General features: G+C 48.4%; 1 protein-coding gene across 1 annotated transcript; it reads left to right on the top strand.

The window, feature by feature from the left end:
• Nucleotides 1–1,567: 1,567 nt before the first annotated feature.
• On the top strand, nt 1,568–25,310 carry LOC136612962 (mitochondrial adenyl nucleotide antiporter SLC25A23-like). The gene is made up of 10 exons (XM_066593736.1): nt 1,568–1,821; nt 6,072–6,198; nt 10,758–10,845; nt 12,936–13,047; nt 17,131–17,289; nt 17,364–17,516; nt 17,761–17,868; nt 18,012–18,179; nt 18,259–18,412; nt 22,915–25,310. The coding sequence occupies exons 1-10, from the start codon at nt 1,675–1,677 to the stop codon at nt 23,097–23,099; spliced, it is 1,401 nt and encodes a 466-aa protein (XP_066449833.1). The 5' UTR covers nt 1,568–1,674; the 3' UTR covers nt 23,100–25,310.
• Nucleotides 25,311–27,256: the final 1,946 nt, after the last annotated feature.

Below are 27,256 nucleotides of genomic sequence, written 5' to 3'. Positions count from 1 at the left end.
GCTGAGTGACCGTACTCAAAGAGTGGTCATAAAGGGCTGCACATCCAAGTGGAAGAATGTATCAAGTGGGGTAGCACAAGGCTCTGTCCTAGGCCCAGTAGTGGTCAACATTTTTATAAATGATCTGGAGGAAGGAATTGATGGGAAACTGATCAAATTTGCTGATGACACAAAGCTAGGAGGGATAGCTAACACAAGGGAAGAGAGAGAGAGAGAGAGAGAGAGAGAGAGAGAGTATTCAAAAAGATCTAGAAAAGCTTGCACAGTGGGTGGCGACTAACAGAATGGTATTTAACAAGGAGAAATGCAAAGTCCTACATCTGGGCAAGAAAAATGAAAAAAGCCCATACAGAATGGGAGGAACTGGGCTAAGAAGAAGAACATGTGAAAAAGACTTGGATGTACTAATAGATCACAGACTGAACATGAGTCAACAATGTGATGCAGCAGCCAAAAAGGCAAACACAATTCTGGGATGTATTAAGAGAAGCATAGAGTCTAGATCACGTGAGGTCATTATCCCCTCTACTCTTCCTTAGTCAGACCTCATCTGGAATACTGTGTCCAGTTCTGGGCACCCCACTTTAAAAAAGACGTAGACAAACTGGAGATGGTGAGCGGCCTGCAAATCATGTCCTATGAGGAACGGTTAAAGGATTGGGAATGTTAAGCTTGCAAAAAAGGAGGCTGAGAGGAGACTTAATAGCGGTCTACAAATATCTGAAGGGCTGTCACAGTGCGGAGGGATCAGCCCTATTCTCATCTGCACAAGGAAAGACGCAGAGAGATCTACACATCGGAATACAGCCGGAAAAGCTTTTAACGCAGCCTTAACGCTGCAGAAATCTCATGGAATTTCCGTGTGCCCCCCCCCCCCCCCCCCGACAGTCTGAGATTTCCGTTCCGTGGGAACCCAGCCTAAATGTTTTTTAAAAGCTGTTTCTTTTCACGTAGACGCTAGTTGCGAGGGGTTGTGCGGCGCGGTGTAAGACCGCCACATCACAGTGACGGCAGCACAGTATTTGAGCTGTGTTTAGCGGTACATGTAGCGTCCTCCGTTCCCATAGGCGGAGGGCTCACACGGACATATGTTGCCCGCGGATTATGTGGTGATTAAAGCCCATTGATTTCTATTGGACAGCTCACACCTATTTTTTTTCAAGTGCGAAAAAAAACAAAAAACCGCATGTCCCATTGTGGTGCGCCAATGTGGGCTTATGGGGATGTAATATACGTAATTTACGCATATGTATGTACTGTGTATGTAATATGCTGGTCACATACGTCCACGTGGGCCAGCCCTAACGGCAGTACCTAGGAGGCGGTGTGGGGTCTTGTGTGCAGCCCACCCCTGTCCTTGCTGCAGCCCAGGAGTGCATTGATGGGGGCTATACTCCATCACACCCTGAGCTGCAGCCACGTGAGCAGGGATCTGCCAGGACCTGTCATGCACCGAGGGGCTCTCTACCCCGGACTACAAGTCGCAGCCTGCCCCTCGGCCGGTGCAGTCCTGTTGCAGGCAGCGCCGTGTGCGGCTGCTGTCAGTGGGACATTCCGTGCGGGAGGGCGCAGCACACACATCATTCAAGCACTAAATCTACAGAGCTAAGCGTGCTGCAGCCGGGCCCGGGACTGGCCCCCGGGGGCCACTGGCTCCCCGCACCAGCCGCTGCCATGGAGGACAAGGAGTCTGACGGAGAGAGGAGGTACGCGGCGCTGTTCAGCCAGCTGGACGCCAACAAGGATGGACGTGTGGATATCAACGAGCTGCGGGAAGGACTGGCGGCTATGGGCATGAGAGGCTGCACCAATGCAGAGCAAGTGAGTGATACCCGGGGCTGCGATACATGTATACACAGGGATAGTCCTCCAATGCAATGTGTACAGTGATGGGCGTCATATATCATATACTGACAGTCCTTACATACAAGTCATCCCTCATATATATATAGTGACCATCAGTATATTGTGTACAACTGCACTCTTCTATATAATATGTACACTGATATACCTCGCTGACGTATAATATGTACAATATCCTCCCCCATATACACGCATTGTTAAAAACCCTTCCCTCCCCTAGAAGTTATCGGATGGAGAGAAACTCTGTGTGATTGTAACTTATAAGTGATTACATGTCAGAGCAAAGGGGTCAGTAATTGTGGAGAACCGACCCTGTGTAGGGAGGCTCTAGTACCCTGCTGTACCGCCTCTAGCTTAGATACAAGATGTGATACTGGCAGGCATGGAGGCTCTAGTACCCCGCTGTACCACCTCTAGCTTAGATACAAGATGTGATACTGGCAGGCATGGAGGCTCTAGTACCCTGCTGTACCACCTCTAGCTTAGATACAAGATGTGATACAGGCAGGCATGGAGGCTCTGGTACCCCGTTGTACCGCATCTAGCTTAGATACAAGATGTGATACTGGCAGGCATGGAGGCTCTAGTACCCTGCTGTACCACCTCTAGCTTAGATACAAGATGTGATACTGGCAGGCATGGTGACTTTAGTACTCTGCTGTACCGCCTCTAGCTTAGATACAAGATGTGATATGGGCGGGCATGGAGGCTCTAGTACCCTGTTGTACCACCGCTAGCTTGGATACAAGATGTGATATGGGCGGGCATGGAGGCTCTAGTACCCTGTTGTACCGCCTCTAGCTTAGATACAAGATGTGATACTGGCAGGCATGGAGACTCTAGTACCCTGTTGTACTGCCTCTAGCTTAGATACAAGATGTGATACTGGCAGGCATGGAGGCTCTAGTACCCTGCTGTACCACCTCTAGCTTAGATACAAGATGTGATACTGGCAGGCATGGTGACTTTAGTACTCTGCTGTACCGCCTCTAGCTTAGATACAAGATGTGATATGGGCGGGCATGGAGGCTCTAGTACCCTGTTGTACCACCGCTAGCTTGGATACAAGATGTGATATGGGCGGGCATGGAGGCTCTAGTACCCTGTTGTACCGCCTCTAGCTTAGATACAAGATGTGATACTGGCAGGCATGGAGACTCTAGTACCCTGTTGTACTGCCTCTAGCTTAGATACAAGATGTGATACTGGCAGGCATGGAGGCTCTAGTACCCTGTTGTACCACTAGCTTGGATAGAAGATGTGATATGGTGGGCATGGAGGCTCTAGTACCCTGCTGTACCACCTCTAGCTTAGATACAAGATGTGATACTGGCAGGCATGGTGACTTTAGTACTCTGCTGTACCGCCTCTAGCTTAGATACAAGATGTGATATGGGCGGGCATAGAGGCTCTAGTACCCTGTTGTACCACCACTAGCTTGGATACAAGATGTGATACGGGCAGGCATGGAGGCTCTAGTACCCTGTTGTACCACCACTAGCTTGGATACAAGATGTGATATGGGCGGGCATGGAGGCTCTAGTACCCTGTTGTACCGCCTCTAGCTTAGATACAAGATGTGATACTGGCAGGCATGGAGACTCTAGTACCCTGTTGTACTGCCTCTAGCATGGATTCAAGATGTGATACTGGCAGGCATGGAGACTCTAGTACCCTGTTGTACTGCCTCTAGCTTAGATACAAGATGTGATACTGGCAGGCATGGAGGCTCTAGTACCCTGTTGTACTGCCTCTAGCTTAGATACAAGATGTGATACTGGCAGGCATGGAGACTCTAGTACCCTGTTGTACTGCCTCTAGCTTAGATACAAGATGTGATACTGGCAGGCATGGAGGCTCTAGTACCCTGTTGTACCGCCTCTAGCATGGATTCAAGATGTGATACGGGCGGGCGTGGAGGCATACAGGTTCCATATGGTATCCTGCGGTATATTGCTCCACATTTATTGTACCTGGACCTCTAGGTTGTACAATCTTGTAGCCTGTTGAAGTTGGTGTCCCGTACGTGTGCTACTGGCGATAAATCTGACGATCGGGCAGGTCACAACTGCTCCTCCTAGGGCGGGGTTGGCTTTTCTTGACAAAGAGTGTAATATGTATGGTGGTAGTCCTCCATCATGTAGGGTGAGCCATGGAAGATTAGGCCGGCACCACACTCTTCTGAGTGCTGTCTAAAAGAGAATGTATCGTTGTTGCCCATAGCAACCAATCACAGCGCAGCTTTACCTTTACCTCCGTAGTATAAGTAGTGAAAGCTGCGCTGTGATTGGTTGCTATGGGCAACAAAGACAGATTTTTTTTTAGACAGCTTCCATAAGCATGTGGTGCAAGGTTACTTTTCTATGGCCCACCCTGTATAATAAGTTCAGCGATAGTCCTCCCTCATGTGTCATACACACGGTGATGGTCCTCCCTCATGTATGATACACACGGTGATGGTCCTCCCTCATGTATGATACACAGGGTGATGGTCCGCCCTCATGTATAATACACAGGATGATGGTCCTCCCTCATGTATGATACACAGGGTGATGGTCCTCCCTCATGTGTGATACACAGGGTAATTGTTCTCACTCATGATTGATAGACAAGGTGATGGTCCTCACTCATGATTGATACACAGGGTGATGGTCCTCCCTCATGATTGATACACAGGGTGATGGTCCTCCCTCATGTGTGATACACAGGGTGATGGTCCTCCCTCATGTGTGATACACAGGGTGATGGTCCTCCCTCATGTGTGATACACAGGGTGATGGTCCTCCCTCATGTGTGATACACAGGGTGATGGTCCTCCCTCATGTGTGATACACAGGGTGATGGTCCTCCCTCATGTGTGATACACAGGGTGATGGTCCTCCCTCATGTGTGATACACAGGGTGATGGTCCTCCCTCATGTGTGATACACAGGGTGATGGTCCTCCCTCATGTGTGATACACAGGGTGATGGTCCTCCCTCATGTGTGATACACAGGGTGATGGTCCTCCCTCATGTGTGATACACAGGGTGATGGTCCTCCCTCATGTGTGATACACAGGGTGATGGTCCTCCCTCATGTGTGATACACAGGGTGATGGTCCTCCCTCATGTGTGATACACAGGGTGATGGTCCTCCCTCAGGTATGATACACAGGGTGATGGTCCTCCCTCAGGTATGATACACAGGGTGATGGTCCCCCCTCATGTGTGATACACAGGGTGATGGTCCTCCCTCAGGTATGATACACAGGGTGATGGTCCTCCCTCAGGTATGATACACAGGGTGATGGTCCTCCCTCAGGTATGATACACAGGGTGATGGTCCTCCCTCAGGTATGATACACAGGGTGATGGTCCTCCCTCAGGTATGATACACAGGGTGATGGTCCTCCCTCAGGTATGATACACAGGGTGATGGTCCGCCCTCATGTATAATACACAGGATGATGGTCCTCCCTCATGTATGATACACATGGTGATGATCCTCCCTCATGTATGATACACAGGGTAATGGTCCTCCCTCATGTGTGATATACAGGGTGATGGTCCTCCCTCGTGTGTGATACACAGGGTGATGGTCCTCCCTCATGATTGATACACAGGGTGATGGTCCTCCCTCATGTATGATACACAGGGTGATGGTCCTCCCTCATGTATGATACACAGGGTGATGGTCCTCCCTCGTGTGTGATACACAGGGTGATGGTCCTCCCTCATGATTGATATACAGGGTGATAGTCCTCCCTCAGGTATGATACACAGGGTGATGGTCCTCCCTCAGGTATGATACACAGGGTGATGGTCCTCCCTCAGGTATGATACACAGGGTGATGGTCCTCCCTCAGGTATGATACACAGGGTGATAGTCCTCCCTCGTGTATGATACACAGGGTGATAGTCCTCCCTTATTTCTAGTATGTACACAGTAACTGTGGAGCAGAGGCGGGAAGCCATCCTCCTGTATGGAGCGTGACTCATAGAGCGGCACATTATTCCCTTACAAGAGTATACAGACAGACTGTGACTTCCCCGAGGATTATAGTGCATACAGCACCAGTGTCATACCAGCACTCCCATCTGTCTGTAGTATACCGAGGCGGAGGAGCCCTACTCAGTACTGCTATATATAATACACATGTAATACATATATGGACATAAATGGAGAATGCCTTCTTAATACTTTCTCTCCTTCCCCTCGGTGTGCAGGAGATCCTACGAGTCGGGGACACTGATCAGGACGGGCAGCTGGATTTTGATGAGTTCACCCGATACCTGGCTGAAAGAGAGAAGAGACTCCTCATCATGTTCAACAGCTTGGACCGCAACAACGATGGTGTATATATAACATATCCGTAATTGTAGACACCCGGGAACATGCAGACACTCACGTACAGATAATGATGGGCAGGACCACGTCAGACGGGACCTCCTATTACTACTGGTCACGCCTGACCTCCAGTAATAGTGCAGATGACATCAGTTGTAACTGAGACTGCGATATGCAAAAATATTCACCCCCTTTCAGAAGTCCCTTATTATTGCATCGCTGTCTGGCTGTATGGAATATTACACAGACAGAACCTTAGTGAACCTATAACAAGGACTTTGAATTATTACCCCCAAATCGCCCACTTGAGAAAGTATTGTCCCTAAGGGCTCACACAGGCGTTGCTGCTGCGTTCCTGAAAGCGCTGCGATTTAAATTACAGCACTTTGTCGTGTTCTACTTTCGTTTTTGGCCGCAGTGATGCTGTGGCGGACCCCGGCATTTAGAACTCCTCATCATTGATGAAGAGCATTAAATGGCTAAAAGCGCTGCGATTGAGCAGCTGTCTGAGCGCTCCTATTGAAAACAAGGAGAGCGTTGTACCGCAAAGGCAGATATACAAATGATGAGAGTTGTGGTGATTAGATGGACAGTCTTGTCACTGGAGGCCCTAAAAGTGGTTCCCCCTTGGCCTATAAGAGGCTCTCGGAGGCTCCTTGTGTGTAGTGACCTCTTCCACTTGTGTGGAGCTTGTTGACAACTAGACGCCTCTACGACGCAGAGAAGAGATGGCACTCCGTTACCAGAGTCTGAGGGGGGCGCATTATTGGGGTGTGAGAAGCTGGATGGTCGTAGCGATGAATTGTCCCCACCAGCCGTTCTGACCAGACTGTTAGGAGGTGTTGGGACCAGTGGATGAGTGAGGACACACAAGGTGACCGGGCTCAGGACGCCCCCTATAGACCACCAGTAGAGAGGTGTGTCTGACCAGACTGTTAGGAGGTGTTGGGACCAGTATATGAGTGACGACACACAAGGCGACCTGGCTCAGGATGCTCCCTACAGACCACCAGTAGAGAGGAGCGTCTGACCAGACTGCTAGGGGTGTTGGGACCAGTGGATGTGTGCGGGCACACAAGGTGACCGGGCTCAGGACGCCCCCTACAGACCAGCAGTAGAGAGGACCATCTGATCAGACTGTTTGGAGGTGTTGGGACCAGTGGATGAGTGAGGACACACAAGGTGACCAGGCTCAGGACGCCCTGTACAGACCAGCAGTAGAGAGGAGAGTCTGACAAGCACCAGCAGCTCCAACTGTTTTGTTGCCCATCATCCAGAGACAGTGGGCGCCATCGTTAAAGGCCCCTGTGTTTGTCGGAACCATTTCCAGGCGCTTGGCTGAAGGACATTTGGCCTCATGGCACCATTACAAGTACTGTCTTTGACACTTGCTGGCACCTCTGTTTGCAGTGATGTCGTGAACGATAAAACTGAACACTGTGGAGTGTTTTCAACGACAAGTCTAGGTTTAATTTGGGCACTGACAACAGCCGTGTTCATGTCCAGCACCCTGCCCCCTGCTGGTGTGATGGTCTGGGGGGCCATCGCTTACGACAGTCGGTCCCCCCTAATAGTGGTACAAGGGACAATGACAGCTCAGCGATATGTTCAGGACGTCCTGCAGCCACATGTGTTCCTGTCATAGTGGCTTCCAAGAGGCAGCAGGATAAGGGTCAGCCACACACACAAGGGGGTCACAGGAAGCCCCCCACAACATTGTTACACTTCTGTGGCCGCCCCATTGCCAGATTTATCACCAATAGAACATGTATGGAACCATCTGGGACGCCACCGCCCATGGCCTACGAGTTTGCACGATCTAGAGCCTCAGTTCCAGTAAATGTGGAGAAATATGCCACAGGTTACCATACGGGACAACAGTTGTACCCAGTACACCAGGGTACTAGAACCTCCATGCCTGTCCGTACTGCATCTCATAGCTAAGCTAGAGGTGGTACAACAGGGTACTAGAGCCCCCATGCCCGCCCGTATCACATCTTGTATCCAAGCTAGAGGCGGTACAACAGGGTACTAGAGCCTCCATGCCCGCCCATATCATATCTTGTATCCAAGCTGGAGGCGGTACAACAGGGTACTAGAGCCTCCATGCCCACCTGTATCACATCTTGTATCCAAGCTAGAGGTGGTACAACAGAGTACTAGAGCCCCCATGCCCGCCCGTATCACATCTTGTATCCAAGCTAGAGGCGGTACAACAGGGTTATAAAGCCTCCATGCCCCCTGCGACAGCGGGGTTGCATCAGGACAGCAACCGCCGCTGTTAACCCCTTACACGCCGCGATCTATGTAGATAGCGGCATATAAAGGGCTCACAGAGGGAGCACGCTTCCTCTGTGATGTCATCAGACTTTCGCGATGTAATCACTGAGAGACCGACGGGTGGCTATGGCAACAGCACGCCAGCTACAGGCGTCCTGCATTGCCACTGCCTGTGATCTGTAATATAAGCGATAAGGCATTATCACAGCGATCATAGGTGCCATTGTACAAGTTCCCTACAGGGACATAAAAAGTGTTAAAAAAAAAAAAGAAAAATGTAAAAAAAACCCTTTTTTGTGCTTTTTCCCATATTGGCATAAAAGTTTTTTCTAATTAAAAGCCCACATATTTCGTATAGTCGTATCCATAACGACGCGTACATAAAATGAAACTCGCTTTTTATCCTGCATGGCAAAAAGCGTAAAAAACCCCTAAAAAACAGGCAAAATGCTTTTTTTTTTCATTTTGCCTCCCAAAAAACGCAATAAGTATTCAAAAAAAGCCATATGTACCCCAAAATGGTACCAATAAAAACTGCAGCGCGTCTTGCAAAAAATAAGCCCTCACAGAGCTCCGTCCACGGAAAACAAAAAGTTAGTGTTGTTTAAAAATGTGCTTTTTTTTTTAACGTTGCGATATCGCTGCGCTTTTCTCAATGGGACTGTCTAACGTTCAAATTGCATCGCACAAAAATCACAAGTTTATGCTTTTTGCGCTTTTTTTTTTTTTAAATGAGTGTGTGTGATGCGATTTTAACGTTAGAAAGTCCCTTTGAAAAAAATATCGCGATATCGCAGCGTTAAAAAAAATAAAACGTTAGTGGATAAAAGCCCTAAGGCTGGTTTCACACGGGGCGGAGCTGCTGCGCAATTTCTGTGCAGACTTACTGCATGAACAGTCCGCTGGCAGTGTTTATCTCAGGATAAAGCAGCAAAGTGGATGAGATTTGCAAAAATCCCGCCAGCCGCTGCGCCAGGCCGCTCTGAAATTGACATCCCGCACGGAATTCAAAGCCAAGGCATATCAATTTCATGGCCGTTTCCGCTGCGGCCATCTTTCCTCTCTATGGGGAAGAGCTGGCCGCAGCCGAATAAGAGACACCGTGGGACCTCAAGCTGCGGAAATCTCTCAGAATGTCTGTGCGGTCCACTGCAGGCATTCCGCGAGATTTCCGTCCCGCGTGACCGCAGCCTTACTTATATATAAACGTGGTATCGCTGTAATTCTACTGACCCACGGAAGAAAGTTCACGTAATTTTTCTTGCCCTGTATACTTCTTAAAAACAAACCCCCTCCAACCCCCCACCCCAAAACATGGAGCCATTTCACTTCTTCATGGGATGGCGTGAGACTGACATCTCCAAACTGGACAGCGTTGAAGCCTCAGTTGTGCAATTATCAGGCCTGTACCTCCCTGGATGTGAACGGTGATGTTCTCATTCCCTGACAGCAAGCAGAGATCTTGAAGATAGTGAATAAGTTTTAGAAGAGCCCATGATACAGCGATTTGTATAATGTCAGTAGACCAGAAGCCCAGGTCACATTAATTGTAGCCGCAGGGGCTTCCGTCCGCCGCACGTTACACGCTAATCTCTGCTGTCTGGAATTCAAGGTCATTAATTCATTTTTTTCCCAAGGTCATGAGAAAGCAGAGTTGGGCGTAGTGCCAGTCTCTGGAGTATGGTATTAGGGCGGTACCTGCCAGGTAGCTGCCAGCTGTAAGATTATACATCTGCCTATTATGTACCCAGTTACTGATTGTGATTCGTCACGGCAGCCGATGAATAATGATGTCTGATCATGTTACGGCCCGTCCAGATTAGGCTGGGGTCACGGGGCAGGAAAACGGCCAAAAGCCGTGGACATAAAGGCTCATTTATTTCTTGTTTTCTTCAATTCTGTCCACTTTCTGAGTTTTTTTATGGAGAATAAGACAACCGCCCCCATCGAAAATAGACATTGGACTGAATGGAGCTTTTCAGTTTAGTTTTTACATTATACTCTATTGGGGGACCCTTACCCCCCCCCCCCCCCCCACCAACAGGAGATATTCGGTTTGTTTTTCACTTAAAGGGGTTGTCCCGCGAAACAAAGTGGGGTTATACACTTCTGTATGGCCATATTAATGCACTTTGTAATGTACATCGTGCATTAATTATGAGCCATACAGAAGTTATTCACTTGCCTGTTCCGTTGCTGGCACAGACCTCTCCGCTCCAGCACTCTGTTCTGCCCTTTCTTTATATACATACCCCAGTTATATCTAATCTTCTTGTCTCTTCCAGGCCGCATTGATGCTTCTGAGATCCAGGAATGTTTTCTTGGTCTCGGGGTCCACATCTCGCTGACCCAGGCACGCAAGATCCTGCAAAGGTGAGAGATAATAGGGGGTGTTACCGGACACCAACATACCTACAACTTTCTACATGAACCTGCCTGCTGACTGGTTCCGTCTGTTCTGCCCTTGCACAGATGGCAGACAGTAGCTACCCTGTTTCCCTGAAAATAAGACATACCCTGAAAATAAGACATAGCACGATTTTCCAGAATTTTTGAGGATGTAAAATGATTTTTCAGGCTTTTTGAGGATGCTTGAAATATAAGCCCTACTCCAAAATTAAGCCCTGCTAACAGTTAATTAAAAAAGTCAATTTAAATAGTGTCCAGGCAGCTCTACATGTAAAAGAGTTAAACCTTTTTGAACAAAAATTAATATAAGACACTGTCTTTTTTTCAGGGAAAAACGTTAGTACCTAGTCTGGAGGGGAGACCAGTGGTTGACATCAGGATAAACTTCTAGTCCTCGTTTACTGCTGCTGATCCTTTAGACTCTGAGATCTGATGCTACCCGAGCCCCCCTTCCTCTGACACTGGATCCATGATGATGGCCGGCACCTCCTGTACAGCCATGGGACATTAACCCTTTGCAATCAAATTTTGGATTCAGGGTTTCCTAGGGGGCTTTCTCTTTTTGCCGTTATACAATGTCACCATCTGCTGGCTAGAGCCAGTACTACGGTATGGGACATGCTGGAGAGGCCCTCAACAACAGAGCGGCCAGTAATATACAGTAAGAATACCCTACCGGATGTCTTCCGACATCAGAGCAGTACAGCCTTCAATCAGAATGTCTTCAGACGTCAGACAGTGGATTGGAAAGGGTTAAGGTCTTAGGGCCGCATGGAATCTGGAGCAGTGAGGTAGTTAGTTAGGTTAGCCAGGTTTTAATGGTATCTATAGGGTTAATTACAGGCTGGTGGGCATCAGCGGTTGGGTTTATATTTGATGGTGATAGTCGTACGACCAAGACTAATCAGTTTGATACGATTTATGGAGTTATTTAATTGTTAAACCCGTTTGGAAATAAATGCCGCGGCCACTAAATCCCCCGCAGTAGTCTGAGCCGTTATTTCAGGTTAGGAGTTTATCTTATAACGTAAGATTCCATGTGGAGTTCGGGTTTCTTGAGAGCGTTACGGACACGAGAGGGCCCCTGACAAATTCCCTTCATGCCAGGCAGCAGTTTACGTCCCCAGGGGGACATTTGTTAAAACTAAAAAAATGAAGAGTAAAAACCCTTCTATAAGAACCAATATTATCCCCATAAGTCCTACAGTGACCCTATAGCGTTACATACTAGCTCTACACGAAGACCGTACAAGTGATCACAGATGGCGTTCCTTCTGGCTTAAGATGTTCACTTTTTCTTCTCTTCTATATTCAGCCCAGGCTGCCATGACAGCTTCTTCTGCTCATAACTTGTCTCTGCAGAAATTAACAGATATCTTTGGCTCCTTGCTCCTCCAGCATCCTCCCAGCGTTGTTCACAGCTCTACACAATCTCCCAATCTATTGTGCCACCAACGGTAATGACACAGTAAGAGTTACTTGTAGTCCCCTTCACACAGTGATAGTGCCCTCTTATATGTCCCCATACAATGCCTCCCTTATGCCACATCTGTACTAATTCGCCCCCTTATGTCACCGTCCATAATAATGTGCTCCCTTATGTCCCCGTCTGTAATACTGCCTCTCTTATGCCACATCTGTACTGATTCGCCCCCTCTATAATAATGCATCCAGCATCCGTAATAATGTGTTCCCTTATTCCTCTGTCTGTAATAATGCGCCCCCTTTTGGCCCCATCTGTAATAATGCAACCCTTATAGCTACGCCAAGGGGTTGCAGTGCTGCCACCTAGTGGAGCTCACTGTCATTACACAGACCAGCATATTTTCTCGCAGCACAATCCACCCCTGATGGTGCAGATTTTGCTCCCCCTGTGCCGCGGATCTGAACACGGATTTAGCTGTTGTCAGTGGGCCAAATCTGTGTGTGGAAATTCTGACTGGTGCAGATCCGCGTTAAGAAGCGATAAGACTGTGACGCAGATTACGTGTTACGTTCCGGAGTGTGATCATACTTTAAAGGCCTTAATTCTTTATTTCTTATCCCGCATACAGCATGGATCGTGATGGCACATTAACTATTGACTGGCTGGAATGGAGAGATCATTTCCTACTGAACCCGCTGCACAATATGGAGGACGTGGTGACTTTCTGGAAGCATTCCTCTGTGAGTTCCTTTATTACAGATAGCGGGGACGGTGGGTGTAAATGAGGCACACTTTTGCATTTTGCTTTGGTATTTAGTCAGGGTGGCAGTCTTACCCTGTTTCTGTAACTTTCATTCACTTTAGTGAGAGTTATGGGAACCACGTAAGACTGTCGCCTTGGCAGTTTTCGTAATCCCTGGTGGGATAGATGGATCACAGTCATGTAAGGCCAGAAAAACAAGAGGTCTCAACAGCACACCTTCAACCGCATAGGCTTGCAAATAGGGAGATACAGCAAGATGGTAGAAGACAGCGTCAAGCTGATAGATGCACGCTCACCGTGGGATCCAGACTTAAGGGGTCCCAGTCAGGCACAGAGGAAGTATCGAGGAAAGCAGCATCAATTGAAGCTATCTCAAAAAGACATCCTGGACTCTTCAGGGAATGCAATTCCAATTTTCATCTTTATTTAGCAGAAGGACTCCATAGGCAAAGACAAAACGTGCATGTAAGGCCAAGATGGGAATACCCATGAAACCCTTCCCTGTGTGTGATATACATGTCCAGTGCATGTTGGGTGTCATCTTAGGATATGGGCTCAGGAGCTGAACCTGCTGCATACATGGCAGGTGTCTGCCATCTCTGACTGCCGACACCGGCCTGCAAGAGCTACAATCAGAGAATCTCCAATCATTGCGTTTTAATTCTGTGGCATTTAAGTGTCCCAAACATGATTTTCCCCCACCCCTCACCCCCATCTTTGCAGGGCCGGGAGCTCCGTTTTGGGTGGAGCTTGAAGCCTCCATGGTAGCTCGGACAGCCACTGCGGACATCGTGTGGGACAAAAAAATGCGAACCCCTCTACCATACGACACTTCGCACCCCACACTTCCCACCTCCGCAGAATGTGGAAGATAAATAGAGTTTAGCACTCCTTAATCTCAGACTACCTGCCACTATTTCCTATGATTCCCAACCAAGCCTTCCCCCCCAAGCAAGCTAACAGACGGTTTACCTGGTGGCGAAGTAGAGAACTGACTTCCTTAAGACATTTGGTTTGCAGCCCACCAGATTTATAGCTTCGTACAATCCATTCTTCTTCAGCCACACTACCAAGTATCCAATAGGCCATTTGAGAGGCTGAGCGTCTGCTCGCCCCTCCAGTCGGGGACGATTTCTCTCCAATACAATGCTCTGAACCAACCCTTGACTGATAACAAACTCCTGTTCATGAGACGCTGGGAGGGGGGCCTGAACATCTCGCTCTCTGTGGCCAAGGGTAGCCACCAGGTGACCCTGTCCGGAACCTCCTACAAGATATTCCATAGGACCCACTTGTATGGCTCCTATGAAAATGACACAATGTCTGAACTGCATTTTGTTTTGTTTTTTTGGTAGCTCCAACTTCAAGAAAATTAATAAAAAGCAGTCAAATGTTACCAATAAAAACTGCTGGTCGTCTCACAAAAAGCAATTTCTTACACAGCTGCAAAAGTTATGGGGGTCCTTTAAAACCCAAGCCCCCGTGTATTATGTCTCTAGAAAAATAAAAAAAGTTAGGATATTTTTAAATTAAGGAGATAAGAAAAAACAAAAAACTAGTAGGCTGTGACGGGAGCGGGTTACTTCTCCCCACCCCCAGCAGCATTGGACAGGCTCTGCTCATTCTGCAGGAAAAGGCGGTTCCATTGTAAATGTCCGCGGCTCCGGTTCCATCAGGTAACCAACCTTGGACAGGCCCTTACAGAACTGGAACGACCGCCGTTTGAAAATAGCGATTTTCTGAATATCTTGCTTCCCCTAAAGAAAAACAAAAAAGAATTTTATAAACGTACGTGCATCTCAGGATGGTACCGATAAAGGCACAAGTGGTCCCGCAAAAAACAGAGCTGCTGTGATCCTGGACTGAGGCTCCACGCCAAAAGAATCTTATTTTTATTTTACGGTAACAATGTTTTTATTAGTTTTTTAGGTTAAAACATATTAAACATGACTTTCAATATTACATTCATTTAAATAGTCAGGGGGTTACAAAGTTGGGCAAAATGCCCAGGAATACATGCCCAGGAATACATGCCCGGCATGACACAGTAAAGTAAAATTCAAAGTTTTATTCCTTTATTAGATAAACCTCTAATATAATAAACAAAATGTAATCGGCCTGAAGACACCTGAAAAAAGAGTCACATTTAGCGCCTATTCACACGAGCGTATATCGGCTTGATGCACTGGGCGGCGTATACATAAAGATCCGGCGAGGGGCAGGGAAGGGCTTTTTAGCCCCACCCCGTGCCACCCCTCTCATTGCAAACAGCAGCAAGGGGCGGAGGGGAGAAGAGAAAGGGGATGGAGTTTAGCAGTCCCGCCTGACCGGGCGCTTTTACGCTGCGGAGATACACCCCTGTGCACTGATGCATTGTAAACCAATGCATCAGAGGGGTGGCTTATATCGGCCAGGTGTGAAAACCCGACAGATAAACACCCGTGTGAATAAACCCTTAAGGAGAGACGAGTATAAAGACAGTGGGGAAAACACATAAGGGGAGGATCATGGGGTGGGGGGTCTGCTTGTAGCTTGTCATATCTGGTGCAGAAAACTCTTCTGTTGGTTTAGCTCCGCAGATATATACCTCATATATTTGTTGGGGGAGTAGAGGATATACGTGAAGGTGAGCTCAGAGACCCCTGGGAAGGTCACAGATCTGGCTGTTGGGTTCCATAGACGCATAGTGAGCGAGTATTGGTACCAAGTCGACCAGACTCTTTCATATACCGCTTCACGGTCTGCAAGAAGAGCCACCAGTTTTTCACCAAAGGGACTCTGTCAGAAAAAAAAATCATACTCACCTGTGCCGTATGGGGCCGGTCACCGGGAGGCTGCTGCTCATCTACTTTCCCTCCGGCAGCTGTCCGATTGCAGGGCAGAAGCTGGCAAAGTTCCAGCTTCCGCCCCTGCTCGGACCATGCCGGGCAGCAAGTACTGCCGCCTGGGTCAGTGGTCGGCGTGTCACAAGTGACGCGTCGCCCACTGATTGGCCTGGCCACATCTAACCTCTGCCGTCCTGGGAGAGTTGACAGCGAGTGCGCATGCGTCCCCCTTCCCCGCGCTTGCGCGCTTGCGCACTTGCCGTGGACTCTGAGGATGGCAGAGGATAGACACAGCTAGGTCGACGAGGGCACGCAGGAGCCGACCCCTCACACGCCAGGTAAACAGCAGATGGAGAACAACAACGGGATTAGGTGAGTTAGTTTTTTTCCCCCCACTCTTTTGTTTTTGCTGGTTAGACTCTACGGGGATGCTACGACGATTTAAGTAGCAAAATATTAGTAATGGAGTATATAAGGGTGCATACCTGAATGCAGAACCTGCGGAGCCTGGGGCACCAGATATGTAGAAAGGTTCCCTCCCCTCTACATCCCCTAAACCATAGGCCTGACACCCCGGAAACCTGATGGAGATTCTTTTAGGAACAGGATACCAGCGATGAGCAGTTTATAACCCGCTTCTGTTATTGATAAGTTAATAGAGAGTTTTGCGGTTGATGTTGCGATTTTATGCCACTCTAGCAAGTCTCTTCCTTGAACTCTGCATTATGGTGTTCCTCTGTTGGGGCCCTTTTACACGGTCTGATAACCGTCCGGACTCCCCTGATCCAGCTGGAATCTGAACGGTTATCATTGAATGTAAATGCTGCACCGACTGAACGACAAACCAGAATTTACTCAGTTTTTGTTCGTTCAGTTTCTGCATGCATAGAAACTGAATGACAATCGGCCCGTGTGAACAGGCAGTTGCTCATCGATGAATGACTGCCTGTTTACTGTGGATGGAGGCGGGTGGCCGGAACGATCCCCGGCCGCTGCGCCTTCATCCACTGAGTGATGCTCATCCCTGTGTAAAAGTAGGAACAATTATCGCTGGCACGACCTGTTGGGCATCTGCATCCAACGGGTCATACCGTGTAAAAGGGCCTTTATTCCTCCGGGTAATGTATGCAATAAATGGGCAGTCTGATGTTACCGTTCCCCTGGTGGATGAGGTGCGTCCCTGCACTGACCGTTGGTATAATGGATAACGCTGTATGTGTTGGAATTCGTTCCAGGTTCTTGACATAGGGGAGTCCCTTGCCGTTCCCGATGAGTTTTCTCAGAAGGAGATCCGATCTGGCACATGGTGGAAGCAGCTTCTGGCCGGAGGAGTGGCGGGCGCTGTCTCTAGGACAGGCACGGCCCCCCTGGACAGGCTGAAAGTGCTAATGCAGGTAATATACAGACTATATAATCTGTCAACGAGTGACTCCTCTGGGTTCACACATCTTTATCTTCATGTACCCAGGTCCACGGAACAAGATCTGATGGCCTCTCCATGTTGAAAGGTTTGAAAGAGATGATTAAGGAAGGAGGGATCCGATCGCTCTGGCGTGGGAATGGGATAAACGTTCTGAAGATCGCTCCAGAATCTGCTATCAAGTTCATGGCATACGAGCAGGTGAGTCAACCAACCGAAGGCACTGTCCATTTGAGACCAAGGTAATCTAATAGCCACCGCCTATTCTTCCGAGCTTTAGGTCACTCCTCTGTCCTTCTCCATGCTTTGCACTACAGCCCTTCTCGCTTACATTGGCTGGTGTGTATAGTCGATCAATGTTAAATGCTCATAGGAGGGACGCTCGCTGGTGGCATCACACTAGACCTTCACTAGGACCTCTAATGGGGATGGTCTTGTTCCACAGATCAAGAAGCTCATCCGTGGCCAGCAGGAGACCCTGAGGGTCAGAGAGAGATTCATCGCTGGGTCCCTGGCCGGTGCCATAGCCCAGACTGCCATCTATCCTATGGAGGTGAGGTGGACAATTGACAGAGAACATAATGTGGTAAAATTCCTGTAATCCAGATAATCCAGCACAGAACTAAATCTGGATTCGTTCTGGATGAGACCCAGAAGACTGACGTGATGGGATCCTTGACTTGAATTTCTCTTTAGGTCCTCAAGACACGGCTGGCACTCCGGCGGACTGGTCAGTACTCGGGAATGTCGGACTGCGCTCGACAAATCTTGCGCACTGAAGGGGTCAGAGCGTATTTCAAGGGCTACCTCCCAAACCTGCTGGGCATTGTGCCATATGCAGGCATTGACTTGGCAGTATATGAGGTGAGCGTGGGCCCGGGGGGCAGAGATCCATGCATGGTGTGCGGTCTGTTCTTATTCTTTTATTGTGCCCACCATTTAGACACTGAAGAACACTTGGTTACAGAAGTACCAGACGGGCTCCAACCCAGACCCAGGAGTGCTGGTGTTACTGGCGTGTGGCACAGTTTCTAGCACATGTGGGCAGATTGCCAGTTATCCTCTAGCCTTGGTTAGGACACGCATGCAGGCACAAGGTGAGAATGAGTTTGCAAGTGTTACAATCCATGTTAAAGGGGTTGTTTCTCAAAGACTTATCACCTGAGCGTAGACCCAATGAGGGTATATGGACGTCTTAGAGCTGGGTGCCTCATTCAGTACCCCCCTTTAGAGCTGGTGTTTCAATGCCCGCCATGTAATGCAACAGTACATCAAAGGGGTTGTGCCGCTTCTAGATGTTCTGCTGCGGGAAGTGGACAGATCTGTACATTGGGCCGTAGTCTGGGTTGATAGAGACTAGAGATGAGCGAGCATACTCGCTAAGGGCAATTACTCGAGCGAGCATTGTCCTTAGCGAGTACCTAGATTCGGGTGCCAGTGGGGAGCGGCGGGGGAGAACGGAGGGGAGATCGCTCTCTCCCTCCCCCCCCTCCCCCCCCGCTCACTCCCGCAACTCACCGCTCACCCGCGCCAGCACCCGAATCTTTTCTTCCGAGCGGGTAGGTACTCGCTAAGGACAATACTCGCTCGAGTAATTGCCCTTAGCGAGTATGCTCGCTCGTCTCTAGTAGAGACCCATTCATTTCAATAGGACAGCTAGAAGTGGGATAACCCCTTTAGGGCTCATGTCCACGGGCAAAATGAGATTTAAAATCCGCAGCGGATCTCCCGCGCGCGGATCCGCACCCCATAGGGATGCATTGACCACCCGCGGGTAGATAAATACCCGCGGATGGTCAATAAAAGGGAATTTAAAAAATCGGGAGCATGAAAAAAAACGTGCCATGCTCCATTTTAGTGCGGATCACGCTCCGGATGACCCCCATAGACCTCTATGGGTGTGGGAGATCCGCTGCGGATTGTAAATACTCATTTATCGGGTGCATGAGATCCGCTGCGGATTTAACCCCTTCCCGCTCCAGGACGTACCGGTACGTCCTCGGAGCATGGTACTTACCGCAACAGGACATACCGGTACGTCCTGGGGATAGTGCGAGATCACATAAGATCCCGCGCTATCCTGCAGCGGGAGCCGGCTGTCAGTCACGGCCGGCGTCCCGCTGCAACAGTAAGTTGATCGCGACAGGGAAAGAGTTGACAGAGAGATCGCGCTCCCTCGGTGTCTCCGGCCGGCTCTCGCGATGTCATCGCGAGAGCCCGGCCTGTCGCCATGGCAACAGGACGCCAGACACTGGCGTCCTGTATTGCCTGTGCCTATAATCGCTGTATAGGCGATAAGGCATGGGAGAGCAGTAGCTCTGCCATGCCTTATGACAGCGATCATAGGCATAGTGCTGCAAGTCCCTCAGAGGGACTCGAATAGTGTAAAAGAAAAGAAAAGAAAAATGTAAAAAAAATGTAAAAAAACACCTTTTTTTATGCTTTTTCTAATATTAGCATAAAAAAAGGGAAAAAAATTAAAACCCCACATATTGGGTATTGACTAGAGATGAGCGAACACGTTCGGCTCCGCCCCTTTTTCGCCCGAACACCGAACTTTGCGAACACTTCAGTGTTCGGGCGAAAAAGTTCGGGGGCCGCCGTGGCAGCGCGGGGGGGTGCGGCGGGGAGTGGGGGGGAGAGGGAGAGAGAGAGGGCTCCCCCCTGTTCCCCGCTACTGCCGCCCGCGCCGCCGCGCATCTCCCCGCCCCCCGGCGGCACCCGGACACTTACGCGCGAACACTGCAGTGTTCGGCAAAGCCGGTGTCCGGGTGCGGATGTGTCCGTAACGGACACGTTCGCTCATCCCTAGTATTGACACGTCCGTAACGACGTGTACAAAAAGTTGAACACGCTTTTTATTTTGTACGACAAAAAGCGTAAAAAAACACGCTAAAAAACAGAGGCAAAATGCTAATTTTTAGCATTTTGCCTCCCAAAAAATGCTATAAAAGTGATCAAAAAAGCCGTACATTCCCCAAAATGGTACCAATAAAAACTACAGCTCGTCTCGCAAAAAATAAGCCCTCATAGAGCTCCGTATTTAGAAAAATAAAAAAGTTACAGGACTTTGAATGCAGCTTTTTTTTCATGCGCAGATGCAAAAATGCCATCCGCGTGCATACACGCGTGAAAAAAACCGCATCCGCGTGTCATCCGCATGCAATAAAATACAATAAAATACTATTTTAAGCTCATCCGCACTGCATCCGCGGCCCAAATCCGCGTTACAAATCCGGAGCAGATTTGATTTTCCCCGTGGACATGAGGCCTTAGGCCTCATGTCCACGGGGAAAAGAAGAATTAAAATCTGCAGCGGATTTTAACTCTTCTCCCGCGCGCGGATCCGCACCCCATAGGGATGCATTGACCACCCGCGGGTAGATAAATACCCGCGGATCGTCAATAAAAGTGATTTTAAAAAAAAATGGAGCATGAAAAAATCTGGACCATGCTCCATTTTCATGCGGGTCTCCCGCGGGGACGGCTCCCGCGGGCTTCTATTGAAGCCTATGGAAGCCGTCCGGATCCGCGGGAGACAAAAATCACATTTTACTTACCCGCTCCGGTTCTTCTCTTCAGCGCCGCGCCATCCTCTCTCAGCCGCGGCCGGATCATTTTGCTTCGGCCCGGCGCATGCGCGGGGCACGTCACCGACGTCATCGTGCACATCCGCCGAGCCGAAGAATGAAGATCCGGCCGCGACGAGAGAAGATGACGCCGCCGCGAAGAGAAGAAACGGAGCGGATGGGAGGTGAGTTTATTGTCATTTATTCTCCTTTTCAGCGCTCATGTCCGCGGGGCAGGAGGGACCCGCTGCAGATTCTACATGTAGAATCCGTAGCGGGCCCGATTTTCCCCGTGGACATGAGGCCTTAATCTCTGCAAAGGGTCCACCTTTATGTGATGCCCCTAATTAGCATTTCCCGTCCCCTCTGATACAACGCTGGTAAATATAAGGGTACTTTTACACGGTCTGACTATCCGATGAAAAATCACTCAAAGTAGCAATTTTGTGTAAAAGCGGGACCTGACAGGGTGCTGAGCAAGAAATCGCTGCTTAGTCGTTAATCGCTTTGTTTCAGCTTTCTGAAACGAAGTGACTAATAAGCAACTCCTCGCTCAGTGTGAACAGGCAGTCGTTCATCTGTGACTGCCTGTTCACCGTGAATGGAGGGGAGTGGCTGGAAGAGGTCTGAGGCGCTCACTGTCACTCTTCACGTCACTTCATGTGATGACCGTCCTCCTCCCATGTAACTTGTGTTGTACTTCCATATGAAGCTGGCTGCACTTGCAGCTCCATCGGCTCAGCAGCTCACATCTCTCTTATCCTGATGATTTGCTACAATGTATCAGTTTGGATTCACTGAAACACAAATTTTATTAGAAAGTTGCAAAACATTTTAGCTTATTTGCTGGAAGTGTGATTGACAACACTGTGCTGAGTGACAGAAGTATGAATGCTGCTCTGGATGTATAGGTCTGCACACGTGTTCCAGCTCACCACAAAGTTCAGTTAGTCAGCACTCCACTCTGGTAAGTAGGCGCTGCGCACAGGGTCCCGGGTCGGCTGTGGCTCCACATAGCAACAGATCTGGATTTTAAAAAATCTGACTCGCCATCCAGCAAAAATAGATTTAAAACATTGATAGCTTTATTTCATGATGTAGTAGAACACAGCTGGCATAAAAGGGATGTCCAGGATATTGGTGTCTGAATATCCTTTTATGCTAGTTGAGTCCATTTGATCTCCTGCTGGCCGTTGACTACAAGCATACACTGAACAGTCACTTTATGAGACCCCCGGCCCCCTCACAATTGAATCTCCCCTGTATGGAAATTCTCCCCGTGACCCCGGAGTGCAGCATAAAATCACATGGCAGGTTTGCTGTGGATCATTTTCACTGTGAATCTACATTAGATGGGACTATCCAGTGATCTGCTAGACTAGCCGGGGCCAGGATCTCACTGCCCATCGCGTGGGCTTTTCTCATGAAGCAGTGTGAAGAGTATACAGAGAATGGTGTGATCAAGAGAAACGAGAGGGGATCCTCTGGATGGAAAGAACTCGTCACCGAAAGGGGTCAGAGGAGGATGTAAGGAATCATTCTGAGGAACAGCCACTGTACAGAAAACTGCAGCCAAACACAACACAGGTCACCAACTAACGAGTCCGAATTGCCAACTTGTCGCTCCTTGCCACAGATGAGCTGTAACAGCAGACGACCAGTTCCAGCGCCATTATGTCTATGCAAAATAGGCGACTCCAGGGGTAAAATAGTGCAAAAATTGTATCACTGAGCAGTGGAAAAACATCACCCGGTCAGAAGTTGGCAGATAAGAATGAGTCCATGAACCCTTCATGTCAGACTGGTGAAGTAATGGTGTGGGGAATTATTTCTTGGCGCACCCTGGCACCTGTGGGTGGATGCCACGAGAAATGGCTGCGGCTCTGAAAGCGAAAAGCGATCCATGGGGTTTGCTTGATGGGTGTGACTAATAAAGTGGTCGTCCAGTGCATGTGTAGTGTTCGTGTGGCATGTGTGATGTCTGGGAGGATTGTATGCCCATATTACACAATTCTATCTCCTCATTCCAGCTTCCATCCAGGGGTCTCCGCAGCTCTCTATGGTGGCTCTGTTTCGTTACATTGTGGCACGTGAAGGGGTCTTCGGTCTATATCGAGGAATAGCCCCCAACTTCATGAAAGTGATACCTGCGGTCAGCATCAGCTACGTAGTCTATGAGAACATGAAGCGTGTGCTGGGGGTCACCAGCCGGTGAGGCTACACAGACGTGGAGGACACTGGAGATTGAGGGACTCCCATGTTGCCGGTGCGGCCCCGGAAGCTGAAGTATACATCTATATTTTATGTCGCTCCTGGGCGCCCCTTTAAGGGTGTATATTGTGTTACAGAGTGGGAGTAATAAGGGGGGGTTGATTTCTGCTGCTTTACAGACGTGAGGTGCTTCATACTGCCACGTATCACTAGTGCCCTGGAGGGGCACAGTGTGGCGGGTATCACGGCCTCACCCGGATATGAGGAGGACGATGTAGGTTATTTTATACTGAATGTATATTTTGCATGTAATATAATTTTTGTCCTTTTTCAAGGTCGCTGAAGGGGAAATCTGAATGTACCGCACTCCACACACTGAATGTAAATGATCCATCTGCAGCCAGGGGGCGCTGTAGGAACAGTCTAGGGCAATGGCCCAGATGAGCATGCTGGGAGTTGTAGTTTCATGCCCGCATAGCAGCTATGGGTGAAGCGACAATCATTTATGGCTGTCCATATTTTAGTTCCGCCTCCAACACAATTATTTCCTATTTTAATGAATGTTAGCGGCCGGTCGGTGGGATGTAGTCACGGCAGCATCAGGTTACAGAACTAAGTATTACTTATTAGCCGGGTCTTAAAGAGAACAAATCTGGTCAACGTACCTACAAGCAACGCACAATTCTCAGCCCCTCCCACTTCACACGGCGCATAGTGCTATGTGATATGTGAGCGGAGGCCAAAGGGATGACTCTTATTGAAGTCTGTATTAATAATCTGATAATGTTTATCTGCAGAGCATTGCACTATATAGCTATATGTCTATGTGCATAGAATCAAACCTAGGTTGTGTATCCTCTGCGCCTGCAGAGCATTGCACTATGCAGATGTGTGTCTCTGTGCATAGAATCAAACCTAGGCTGTGTATCCTCTGCGCCTGCAGAGCATTGCACTATGCAGATATGTGTCTCTGTGCATAGAATCAAACCTAGGCTGTGTATCCTCTGCAGAGCATTGCACTATATAGATATATGTCTATGTGCATAGAATCAAACCAAGGCTGTGTATCCTCTGCGCCTGCAGAGCATTGCACTATGCAGATATGCATCTCTGTGCATAGAATCAAACCTAGGCTGTGTATCCTCTGCGTCTGCAGAGCATTGCACTATATAGATATATGTCTATGTGCATAGAATCAAACCTAGGCTGTGTATCCTCTGCAGAGCATTGCACTATATAGATATATGTCTATGTGCATAGGATCAAACCTAGGCTGTGTATCCTCTGCGTCTGCAGAGCATTGCACTATGCAGATATGTGTCTCTGTGCATAGAATCACACCACAGGCTGTGTTCGCTGTCCCTGCAGAGCATTGCACTGTATTGCACAAGTGGACACTTGCAGAACATATCGTCGACACATATATCATACATGGATATCTGTATTGTTCTCTGCAGTCTCATTTTGATGTACATGAATACTAAATATCTGCAGAGTGTTGCACTTCAGCCTGAGCATATGGCTGGGAATACACGATGCTCTGCAGAATATTACTCTAGCACCACCTATGTGTTTTGTTACATAATTACACTGATAATGTCGAGTATTACAACCGGACGTGTGCCCTGCAGCCTGTTTTCCATTGGTGTAGGCCTGCAGAACATTTCACCTTCACCTGTGTATTTAGAGGGCATTTGTTCTGTGACCGTGCATAGTATAATAATACGGCATGTGAAGATGGACACTGATACTGTGTATCTGCAGAGCGTTACACCACAGCTTCTGGTAATATCCGGTGAATATTCACACCACTGTACTTTGCAGAGAAATGCTCTGCGGCCTGTATATTTTGGCTATGTGTTAAATATGTACTGTATATCTGCAGAGCATTTCATTACATGCCTTGTATGTTTTTTGTAGATTATTTGGAAGGAAATGTCCTAATTATAATCTATAGTGGAGATTTGTGGTGATCCTGCAGAGCGTTACGCCACTATGGGCGGAGCACTGCAGTAACACTGCATGCCTGCAGAACGTTGCACTGCTGCCTGTGTGTTTTCTGTGAGCTCTGCAGAGCATTATGCTTTAGAATTGGAGGGCTCAACATATATGGGCTGCACTGTACTGAGAATACCCCGGAATATTACCCAGAGGGCCGTGCACACCCCGACTACTGACAGACATTTATACACTGAATAAAAACCACTTCTGATTCTCCCTCGTGTTCTGGTTGTGATTGCAGCAATGTGTGTGATGCATCTCCTGCCTGATAGTTACCCCCATTTATTTACTATTATGCAGTACCTAGACTTGGCCACTGGGTGGAGCAGTGGAGACAGTCCTGAATCCAGTCAGCACAATACAATGTGATTGGTGGGGCATTTTTATACCTTTTTATTATTTTGTTCTTGACCTTCCTGAAAACAAAAACCCTGAAGCCGTATTCATTCATCCCGCATGTGAAAGAGCAACAATGAAAGATGCGGGGGCCGTATTTCTCATGACTAAGACCATTTTTGGTGCTCTCATCAGGCTTCCAAGGTCCTCTTATAGTTATTCCTGGCAGCCAGTGATGCACTAGAAATATAATCTATCAGACTGTTCTGGACTAATACGTAAGGCTGCGTTCACACAGCCGAGATTCGTGCGTTCTGAGACGCACAAATATAAACCACATTCTTTTGAATGGGGTCATATACATGAGTGACTTTTTCCCGCATCGCAAGTCCTATGTTTGGAATGCCTCGCCCGTTGTTTTCAACGGGGACGCCAAAAATGCCACATGGCGTGCAATGTGATGAGTCCAATTGAAAATAATGGTAAACACTGACCGATCCTCGGCGCAGCTGACAGCCGGACCGGAGGATCGCTACTTCCCTGAAGTGATGCCAGGCGTTTTTGACACAAGAACGCCTCGCATCCGCTGGGCATCGCACGTCTCTGAGCGTGATATCGCACTCGCCCGGGTGAAATTAGCCTAAGGGTTCCCTTACATGGGGTGTTTCTCCTGACTGCAGCCGGCACTCAGCAGTTCAGTCTCCGTGTTGAGTCCAGGTGCCAGCCTGCATTTAGCGGCGGGCAAATTCTGCCATGTAATGGCACCCTAAGGCTGCTTTCACACAGGTGATAAAATCGTGTGATGTGAGGGCACGTGAAAACACAGTATTATGAATCCCATGCTTTTCAATGGTTTCCTTCACATTTGCGATGTTTTCACTCATGCTACGTCGCACCTTTCTGCATTTTGCTCTTTTTTTCGCCCATGTTTCCCTATGGAGCCTCCGTTTTATCGCATCGCACGAACTTGGGATTTTCATGTGATGCATTTTAACATTAGCAAGTCCTATGGTCTTTCTCGACAGAAAATCGCAAGCGGCAGCCACGTTCTTGCAAGAAAAAGCAGCGCTAACGCTCGGACATCTCATGATCAATTGCGATATTGCTGCGATTTTCTCCTTGCGATATCGCGATCACCTGTGTGAAACTACCCAAACTTGTTCCTATGCGGAGGGGCTCTGATCAGACTTCCATCAGAGGGTGATCATATATTTTGCCAATCGCAGTAAGGCTGCTATTACACATTTGCATTTTTGTCTACATTAAAAAACGGACTTTGAAAAACAGAAGTGTTTTGCAAATGTAACGACTTAACATCCATCCGCCCGTACGCTTCATTAAGGGGCCTTATTTTGATGCGTTCACTTTTTTATGGTGCCACATCAGCAGTCTGACACGGGTCATCCGTACCACGGAAAGTGGCTGTCTGATGATAGTCTGACACCTGCTCTTACAGCGGGGACCAGAGAAACCGCTGATCCCCGCTGTTCAATCCTTTACATTGCCACAATCAATACAACCGAAGCATGTAAAGTACTGACAGAGGGAGGATCTTCATCACAGGGTCTGATGGGTTGATATGGCACACAGAGGCTTATGTGTCTGCCCTCTATGGTGGCTTATGAGGCTTAGTCTCTGGTTGAGCCTTATAGGCAATATAATACACTACAACACTGAGGTAGTGTAATGCATTACACAAACAATCTAAACCTATGGGACAAAAGTAAAAATGATAAAGAAATGGTAAAAAATTCAAAAAAATAATAAAGTCAAAAGTCCCCCTTTCTATATAAAAAGCACACAAAAATCACAAATTTGGTACGG

Source organism: Eleutherodactylus coqui, chromosome 2 (assembly GCF_035609145.1).
Source record: "Eleutherodactylus coqui strain aEleCoq1 chromosome 2, aEleCoq1.hap1, whole genome shotgun sequence".
Taxonomy (NCBI): domain Eukaryota; kingdom Metazoa; phylum Chordata; class Amphibia; order Anura; family Eleutherodactylidae; genus Eleutherodactylus; species Eleutherodactylus coqui.
The sequence above is the reverse complement of the archived record's forward strand: the minus strand, read 5'-3'. Positions and strand labels throughout refer to the sequence as shown.